The sequence below is a fragment of the Ciona intestinalis genome, chromosome 1 (assembly GCF_000224145.3).
Source record: "Ciona intestinalis chromosome 1, KH, whole genome shotgun sequence".
In the NCBI taxonomy this organism is placed as follows: Eukaryota; Metazoa; Chordata; class Ascidiacea; order Phlebobranchia; family Cionidae; genus Ciona; species Ciona intestinalis.
The window spans coordinates 8,784,350-8,794,370 of NC_020166.2; the positions used below are offsets into that span (position 1 = coordinate 8,784,350).

General features: G+C 35.1%; 1 protein-coding gene and 1 long non-coding RNA gene across 2 annotated transcripts; both read left to right on the plus strand.

The window, feature by feature from the left end:
* Positions 1 to 157: 157 nt before the first annotated feature.
* Positions 158 to 7,770, plus strand: LOC108950365 (gamma-aminobutyric acid receptor subunit rho-2-like). Its single transcript, XM_018815966.2, has 10 exons — positions 158 to 293; positions 918 to 1,020; positions 1,446 to 1,528; positions 4,344 to 4,508; positions 5,189 to 5,341; positions 5,729 to 5,790; positions 6,161 to 6,322; positions 6,456 to 6,544; positions 6,849 to 6,975; positions 7,380 to 7,770. Exons 1-10 carry the CDS (start codon positions 191 to 193, stop codon positions 7,557 to 7,559), a joined length of 1,227 nt encoding a protein of 408 aa, XP_018671511.2. The 5' UTR covers positions 158 to 190; the 3' UTR covers positions 7,560 to 7,770.
* Positions 7,771 to 8,334: 564 nt separating this feature from the next.
* Positions 8,335 to 9,997, plus strand: LOC113474547. Its single transcript, XR_003396220.1, has 3 exons — positions 8,335 to 8,922; positions 9,197 to 9,240; positions 9,527 to 9,997. It is a non-coding gene; the product is annotated as an uncharacterized LOC113474547 (long non-coding RNA).
* Positions 9,998 to 10,021: the final 24 nt, after the last annotated feature.

The following is a 10,021-nucleotide window of genomic DNA, read 5'->3' on the forward strand; positions in this document are numbered from 1 at the left end:
TTCACGCAAATAAACTGCGTGCTGCTGAAGAACTCTCCCCCACTAATAGACTCTAACCACACCCTTACGTACATTTTCTATAAACACGGAGGATTCTTTACATGATACTATTTGGTGCTACTTTAACATTTATTCTTACCAAATTTAAAAAAATCAAATTTTTAAACAGGACCTGACGTTTACGCTATGCATGCACGAGACCTGGACGGACACTCGGTTAAAATTTATCTCAAATTCTGACGACAACAGCATTGTGCTACCGAGTAGATTAATCAGCAAGCTATGGGTGCCAGGTAACTTGAATAAATGGATTTTACTTATTTAACCTCGCGTGGCCGGAAAACGACAGTCATTATATGCGAGTGTTTCATACACCTCGTGCCACCTTACGAGTTACCATGTATGTTTATTTAGGGGGGGGGGGGGGGTTTATGTGTTGCTAATAAAGTGTGCAACCCATCAGTGACCACTAGGTTAAAGCAATTTCCCTTTTGTTGCGCAAGGGCACAACATACGCCCACATTGGTAGCTCCGAGTTCGAGGCAGGCGCGCTAACCACGGCGACTTAAAACCATTAATACAATTGGAGCATAAAATGTAACCATTTGACGTATAATATCTATACACAAAACATATGTGGTAAATGTCATATCTAGGCAGCTGGATTTGTACAACTATCAACATACACTAGTATATAGCACTGTGGGGTAATATGGGAAACCGTCAGCACAGTATATCCAATATTTCTAAAAAGTGTTTTGAAAAATTAACAACGTTCTTTCAGTGTCGTGCGGATGCGGTTATTTATTTGTTTTGATGTTTTTTTATATTTACAAACAAATGAGACGAGAAATATAATGAAATGTTCCATCTTATAAGTGGTTACAGCAGCCTGCTTATATTCGTATATTTCGCAGATCTGTACATTGTCGGTTCAAAGAGTTCATTTATCCACAAAACTACGGTTGATAATCTTGTTTTGAGACTTTTTAACGACGGCAGCATTTTTTACAACGTAAAGTGAGTTCACTACATGTGTGTCTATGTAGACCAGTAAATATTATATATAGTAGGGTGGGGGAATACAGGACACTTTAGCACATAACATCCAAATATCCTGATCGTGGTGTAAACAATTAACAACGGTCTAAAGGAGTCGTGAGGATACAGTTTCATTTTTTAAATGTTTTTTATTTACAACCAAATGGAGACAAGAAAATAAATAAAAACGTCCCATTTTCCCCACCCTACTATATACCAAATCCCCCATGATCTAATGCACTCAAAAATCGGGTTTTCTTTTTTCGCATGAAAGAATGTTAGGATACATGGCCTATATACATTATAATTGTAATTGCGCTCTATGATTCTATCCCAACTGAATACGCATTGGGATTCGAGTTCTTTTGTTCACAATAACTAAAATCAATCTTTCATTGTTATAGAATAACGACGACTGTTGCATGTCAAATGAACCTCTACAACTTTCCATTAGACATGGAAAACTGTTCACTGACATTCCAAAGCTGTAAGTATTCTAAAGGAATTGTATTTCAGAGAGTTTTATAACGGTCAAAATTATTACGACGCCATTTATTGCCAATTTCAAAAGGCGGGTTTAAGTTTTTTTTAAAGCGTGTGATTTAACTTTTTTCAAATACCAAGATTATGAATTTTGTTTAGGGGCCTAATTTAAAAAATATATTACACTCTGTTCGTGTTTTCGCAACTGTTATAGGCTATAAAAGTGACAACCCTAACGAGTCGGAGTATTCGCTGCGATATAACAACATCTGTTTAATGGACATTACGCATAGTCGTTAAGGAGCGAACGAACACAAAACAGCAGGTGTCCGTAATGCTGCTGTTTCTATTTATTTTAACACAATGTATGACCAAAACAAACAACCATACCGCCCGAATTCCCACCGTATTTGTAAAATGTCTGCATAATTATTGGAAAGTAGTCAAATTCAATCTAATATGCATATAGTAGGGTAGGTGAAGATGAGACACTTTTTATTCTATTTTCTTGTCCCATTTGGTAGTAAACAAAGAACATTCAAAAAATTATAAAACCGTATCCCCACGACTCCCATATTGGACGCTATTTGCTAAAGGTGTCTTGTCTTCCCCCACCCTAATATACTTACTTTTACACCTCCAAAAAAACGACCAGTATACCATTTAACTTAAAATCCTATAAACTATGCTAAATTAAAATTGATTAGTTTTATACATAAACAATCAATGAAAAATCGCTTTAGTAATATATAAGTTTCATTAAAACGTGTTTCGCAAAATATCCTTACATTACGATATTATGAAATCAATTACATATATAGATTTATCGATAAAACAATGTTAGGATATTATTTCATTGATGCAATTAACAATTAAAGTATTACAACTTCGCTTAAATAAACCTTAAATGTAATAAGATAATATTATAGTAGGGTGGGGTAAGATAGAACATTTTTCATTCTCTTTTCTCGTACCATTTGGTACGAAACAAAGATTTTTTACAGAAAAAAATGTTATAGTTCTAAACACGATAAAAATGGTGGCCTTTAGGTGCTAACGGTATCCCATCTTACCCCACAGTACTATACTTTGCAAATGCCATGTGATTCCAAATGAACTCAAAAATGCGGTAAGATTGGTTAGCGTCGATCGAAGCATGAACAGGTCTCAATCGACCTAATTATAATACGGTCAAGTTGTGATGCATAATTTATGCGACCAATACAGCATAAAGCAGTAGCAGTGGTCGTATAATTACGTTGTGTTTCGACACTCATTCATTGCTATACCGTTGGGATTTGGACCAACACACACTACGGTCGGGTTGTGAATACATTTAAAACGACATAACATAATTTTTATTTATCTCCTTAAAACCGATAGTAGGGTGGGGTAAGATTTTTTCATTCCAAGCACGGCCTACTATAGATATCTCTAGTAGGCCGTGTTCCAAGATATTTTTTCATTCCATTTTCTCGTATATTATATTGTTACTAGCGGTTTGCAAGCAGAATTGTTATGTCTTCGTAAACATAATTTTAATTTATCTCTTTGGCAACGATACTAAAGATCATGGTGGTTAATCTAAAGAACGAAGAGAATGAAATCAACAGCAAAACAACAGTTGTTAAAACACCCTGTGGATAAAACTGTTGGAAAGATTGTAAATCAAAAAGCGTGCCTGTTGCACTAACATGTCTCAATCTTGAGAAATCGACTTCAAATATCCCGTTAATGGCATTGATCGCATCGAAGTGCAATCATGAGAAGTTAATCGACCGTACAGCTTGATTTGTAACGTCTCGTAAAATTGGATTTACCCGAAGGAAAAATCCCTTTATGGTATAAAAAGTTTTTACTATACATTTGTTTATTGATCCCCGACATAAGCACTACTTCATGTTGGGTTATACGACCTAAAAATTTGTCGCATAGAAATATGGGGTAAGATGGAATACCGTTAGCACCTACACACATCACCCCATATTTCCGAATGGTGTTTTAAATAATTAACAACGTTTTTCGACTCTCAGGGCTACGGTTAAATAGATATTAATCTGGTGTAAGATGAAATACCGTTGGCACGTAAACCCAATATTTGCTGATGGTCTTTTGAACAATTAACAACGTTTTTTGGAGTCACGAAACAACGGTTTTATAATTTTATATGACGTGGCGTGACATAACTATTTTGACCTATGACTTATAGGGTTGAAAAAACTTATTTTTACTAACAAACAAGTGTTAAATATTCGAGGTGTTTATACGCATTGATTGGCAATCTTGAACTGACTAATGAACCCATATATATTGAGAGAATTTATCCTTGTAATTAGGTATTGATTCCTCTCCGAAAAAAAAGAAATGTTTTAACATGACCTACTTACATGCTCGAACAAATTTACTACATGTGTTCTCCTCCTAGTATAAACGTTGTTTAACATTAGTAGGGTGGGGTAAGATGGGACACCTTCAGCACATAGTATCAAAATATCCTTATCGTGTTTTAAACAAATAGCAACGGTATACGGGAGTCGTGAGAATATAGTTTCATAATTATTTGAATGTTCTTTGTTTACTACTAAATGGGACGAGAAAATAGAGTTAAAAGATGTCCCATCTTTCCCCACCCTGTTGTATAAACTACTTCACAACTCCCATTGACCGTTGGTAATTGTTTAAAACACGATCAGGATATTTGTATATTATGCGCTAAAGGTGTCCCGTATTCACCATACTATATATATTTAACATTAAACCATATACCTACTAATGTAAAATATCATATTGGTGATTTGCATTTGGTATTTATTTTACAGTGGGTTACACGAGCGATGAAGTGAACTTAGAATGGATGGTCGGTAGTCACATGGAAGATTTATTTATGGACACGAGACTCGTTACCAGTATGCCTAAGTTTCAACTTGTTCATCATAATTTTCATTCACGGAACGTTACCATCACAGAAGCTGACCGTTACGCTGGTGAGTTTTGGTAAAATATGAACGCGAATTTCTTCACTTATTTATCCATATTTATTGAATATTATTTATATTCATATATTCTTTTTAAATATATATCCTCGCATGACGGAAAACGACAATCCTGCTCAAGCACAGAAACCCGTAATGGTATAGCAGCATCGAACCTCTAACCCGTCAACTTTGGGCTATAGAGGCATGCGCGCTAAATGTTTTCCACGGCGCTGGAATAGCTGCGTTGGTACAACGTTTAAAGAGTTCATTACTTTTAGTTAAACATCTGCCACAGTATTGGATTGATCACAAATTTTCCCCATGAACTTGGTTTATTTACTGAAACATGCAACTGTACTGTAATTAATGTTACATGTTTGTGCGGGAGACGTTGTAGATATAGGATTATAGCGCTTTGCTACCACCAGCATTGTGGCCGCAAGTGTCTGTGCGCTACCATTTTTAATGGGAAACTCCGTGACCACTAATGGTGCAATAGACAGTTCAATATTTTTTACAAAAAAAATAATAAATAAAAGCAGGCCTAAAGTTAAAAACGGACTAAATCGCTAAAGATAAAAACGTACTTAAGCGGGCATGCGCGAGGTATGCAATATGACGCAATGTTTTAACTTCTAAGGTTATATTATATAAGTTTTATTCATTTATGTAATTTTGATTTTTTTCAGGGATGAGATCTCAACTTAAAGTCAGCTTTGAGCTGAAGCGATATTTGTTGTCAGTTTTTTTCCAATCTTACTTCCCAGCATTGATTATGGTGGTGTTGGCAGGACTTGGAATGTGGATTGATCCAAGATCTGTGCCTGCTAGAGTGGCATTAGGTGGGTTATTTTAAAATGCCATAAACACTTTATTTAGTGATTTTCGCTCTTTTCAATAGGCGTGTTTAAACGAAAAAATATATATATATATATTTTAACGTTTTTTGAACCGTGTTTAAATGTTAAAAAACTTTTAAGTTATGTGTTTTTTAAGGGCTTTTGTAACAAGTTGCCGCAAAATGACATTGGGTTGGAAGTAAATTACCAACAAAATACTTTTTGTTTAGCGTTGGTAAAAAAAATATTTTAATTGCTCGAAATAGCTCAGTTAGAGATTATTGTACGCGCGTCCTTTGAAGTGTTTCAAAACCCTCCAAACATGACAAATACAATTGACCAGGACTCGCTTTTTCATCCTAAATAATTTCTATTACTTTATGTTTAAAGGTGTGACTTCAGTGCTGACAATCTCAACAATTATCACTGGTTTAAAAGCTTCGCTCCCTAAGGTAAGTTGGCTGAAGTTATCAATGAATAAATATAACTTATCCTAGCATAACGTGGCAACGGTAGTCGTCATAACACGGGTGTTCTGTTTCATACACCTCGTACCAATTACTACCACGTTTGTAACTTTATGGGTGATTATTTCGGGAGGGCTCATTTTATTCATGTTTTTCCTTTATATTGCTGACGATTTAAAAAACAGATTAGTGTCCATTGGGTTGGAATAATTGCTGTTACGTGTCTTGCCTAAATACTAGTAGCAGCGACGAAGCAAAAAGGCCATTGTTTCGCCGATCATACAAAGCAGTCTGTTATATAAGTATAGAGATTATTATTCGTCGTCAATATAGACTGAAAATGTGTTTGACGCAGGTGTCGTATCTAACCGCTATGGATATTTATCTATGGGTCTGCTTTCTCTTCGTTTTCTCCACCGTTCTCGAGTTTTGCTGCCTTAATTTCATTATGACGGAACGAGGAAAGAAATCGCTCAAGAAATTCCAGCAAACAATTCCAGCCCCGGCACAAATTGAAGTGTTTGTTGTTTAAATTTTTGGGAAATATTATTTTCTATTTAAACAAAAAAACAAAATAATTTTTTAGGAAATATTATTTCGATTTAAACAAAAAAATCTCTATTTCGTTTAAACAGATTTATATTTTTTAGAAATATCCAAAAATCAAGCCGAGCATCGTAAGAAACGGTATTACGTCACAGTCGAAGCGAAAAGATAACAAAGACTCGCAGAGCACGAGGTAATAACACCATATCGTATAACGCCCTAATCATGTTTTACTGAAAACTCCCTTGTAGAGTCACGGTTACATAATTTTGTAAATATTATTTGTTTACTACCAAATGGGTCGATAAAAAAGATTAAAACTTGTCTCATCTTACCCCAACCTACTATTTAAAAACATGTCCCATATTAACCCAACCTACTATTTTTAAAAACGTCCCATTTCACCCCAACTTACTATTTAAAACGTATCCCATTTTACCGTAACCTACTATAAACTTCACATTCGCAGTAAGTTATTTGAGCGAACATTTTCACAGGTACCAGCATCATAAACTATCGGACGACGTAGCGATTATATTCCGTAGTCTTCCGTCCCTGGGCGACGGACAAGAAGACACGAAATCAACAAGTACAGATTTGACCCCAAAACACCCAAAGGGGCTTGTAAGTAGTCAATATACTACGATATGTCGTTGAACTGATTGCAACTACTTTGACTTTGCGTGGCCGGAAAACGACATTCGTTATAACACGGGTGTTAATACACCTCGTGCCAGCTTACGAGTTACCATGTATGTTACTTTGTGGGTGTTATTATTTTGGGGAGGAATTTTTCTTGTTGTTTCACGCATGGCTGATAATTAAGAGAACCCATTTGTGACTACTGGGTTGAAGCAAAGAATTATAAAACCGTATCCCCACGACTCACATATAGGCCGTTGTTAATTGTTTAAAACACGACAAGAATATTTGCATATTACGTGCTAAACGTGTCCCATCTTCCCCCACAGCATATACAGTATCTATTTTTCTAATCGGCAGTCCTAATACAACAATATTTTTTAAAGAAAATGCAAGTTCCGTCGTCATTACAACGAATCAACCCACGAAAATGTTTGCCTTCGGATGCCGAATCATTGGATGTGTTTTTCCGTGTTGGTTATTTCTATTCATTCCTTGTATTCAACGGAATTTACTGGGGTTACTATGTAATGGCTACACAACATGAGGGTGGGGAAGAGAGCTAGTTGAAACTGAACACCAGGACGTTTTATTGGAAACTCGACACTGTGGGGACACTTTTTTCAATACAGAGTGTAACACTCGTGTATTTATGAACGCTGTATTTTAACAGTTTAAAATACAGAAAATTCAATCATGTTCTACATTATAAGAGGTAGAAACATTTCAGTGTTAGTAAATTTTACACAAATACAATTTCTACCTCTGTAGTCATAAGGTGTATGATCTCTCATAATGGTTAAAATGGAATATACCGCCCTTCATTTTGGCATGATACTATATTTTGGGCTAATTAAGCGAATCTTTACAATTGGCCGTTATTTTCTACTCATACCAGACTTTAACTTCTAATCAATGAATTTTTTGGCCAATAACTATTTAATTGATCAACTTTTCTTGGGTAAGCGATTACACAGTGCAGAACATAAACCTAACTATATGACCTCTATATAAATATATTGCTGGTATAGTAGGGTGGAAGGATGGGACACCTTTTTATTCTATTCTTTCGTCACATTTAGTAGATAAACGAAGAATATATATAAGAATTATAAAACCGTATCCTCACGACTCCCATAGACCGTTGTTAATTGTTCAAAACACGCTCAGGATATTTGGATATTATGCGTTAATGGTGCCCCATCTTTATACAGTGTTTGTGATATGTTTCTTTGGGCCATGTATTAACTTGAATGCAATGTATCGACGTATAAACCACTCAAAGCTTTCGTTGATTATAACTTTGTGTTTTCCATCATTACAAACAAAATAAATAAAATATAGCATCTGTTTGCATTGAACAAATTTTGGTCGTGATTTTTGTATATATTTTATTAGGCATTTAGACATTTAAAAAACACTGGAACAACAGAAAGTTAGAATACATTAGACTGTCAATTAGGATATTTAGACATTCATCGTGCTTACAGGGGTATGAAACGCGAGGAAAATTGGCATTTGGCGGCTCGGGATTTAAAAATTTTCAAGACGACGTAAATTGATTGCTGGTTGCCTTTATGCGACGCTAGAACGGATAATTCAGTTTTGGATTTTTTGGCTCAAAGAAAATCCATTTCTCGCTTGGTCTTTCCCAATTAAAACCTTATAGCTATCGTTATTGAGTCGACTTGACCCTTAGCAAAGTTCAGCCAAACGCTATTTGACGTCATATCCGATACCCGAATGTGTTTATGATGTAACAATCGATATTCAGAGCAGAAAACATAATTAGGAAGACACCCCAGGAAAGCGTGAAAATAATTGGGTATCAGTCAATACGTTACACGAAGACTTTGTAAAAATAGTTATTGGACGTCGTGGCCAAGGACAGCCGCAAAAAAGTATGGGAGATCCGTGCCGTCAAAATGAGTAAGTTAGACTATAATTCAATACAGACTTATTCTTTTATAGTATGTATGTAAGTTACTACAGCGTTTTATTGTGTCTGTACTGCGTAATTTGAAATTACGAAATAATTTTGGTACAGTAATTTATCACGCTTTAATTTGGAAGACGATCGGACACTACCGTTCCTGCGTTTTTCTCGTGAATTAGTTTGTGTATATCGGTAGCAAAGATTTGTGGGGCTGGTTCATTAGGATTTGCCGATGAATGAGTGTTTTTATAAACTATTTTTTTACAGATTTATTTTCAGGATTTTACTTTTACTAACAAGCTTCAGCGAAGGTAATTTTTTTTGGTTTATTTAAAAAAGTTAAATAAGTTTCTTAAGTCAAGCAGCATGTATTATTATGGAATAAAATATGGATACTTTCCGAACCGAAACATTTTTTAATCGCCATCGTACCCCAGCCTATTAAATCTTACAAGCTGGGAAAAGAAAACTGAACAAAACAGTTTCTATTTTACCCCTAACAGAATGAAAGTATGTCCCATCTTACCCCAACCTACAATAGGTAATTTATTTCTTATGAGGCAAATTTAAACCTCATCGTTTTGGTTTGAATTCCAGCATCTAGACAAACAACTAAGGACCACCATGGAAATAGAATAACTCAACATATCGAACAAGTTTTTCGTCACCACTCATATGAGTTAAGCATACGGCCTTCTCACGATGGTAAATGGGAATATTATTTGTTTATTTCTATTTTTTTTAATCAGACGTGTAAAAGTACTGTAGGGCAAGATGAATACGTTTTAGCTCATTTTCTTATATTTTCTAATCTTGTTTTTACCAATTTACATTAATTTTGATCAATGATTCGGTTATATAATTCCGTAAATATTCTTCAATGCCAAATGAGATGGTAAAAAGAATGTAAACACGTTTTATTTTACCCCAACAAAATGTCTCATATTATTCCCAACAGTTGTCTCATATTACCCCAACATTTGTCTTATATTACCCCAACATTTGCCTCATATTACCCCAACACTTGTCTCATATTACCCCTAAGAGTTGTCTTATATTACCCGAACAAACGTCTCACATCACCCCTAATTT

Excerpts from the sequence above, each read along its gene's own strand:
- LOC108950365 (XM_018815966.2), top strand. The coding sequence starts at position 191 with ATGCACGAGACCTGGACGGACACTCGGTTAAAATTTATCTCAAATTCT. Across the intron at positions 294-917 it reads CAGCAAGCTATGGGTGCCAG|ATCTGTACATTGTCGGTTCA; the intron begins GTAACTTGAATA and ends TATATTTCGCAG. Across the intron at positions 1,529-4,343 it reads TTCACTGACATTCCAAAGCT|TGGGTTACACGAGCGATGAA; the intron begins GTAAGTATTCTA and ends TTTATTTTACAG.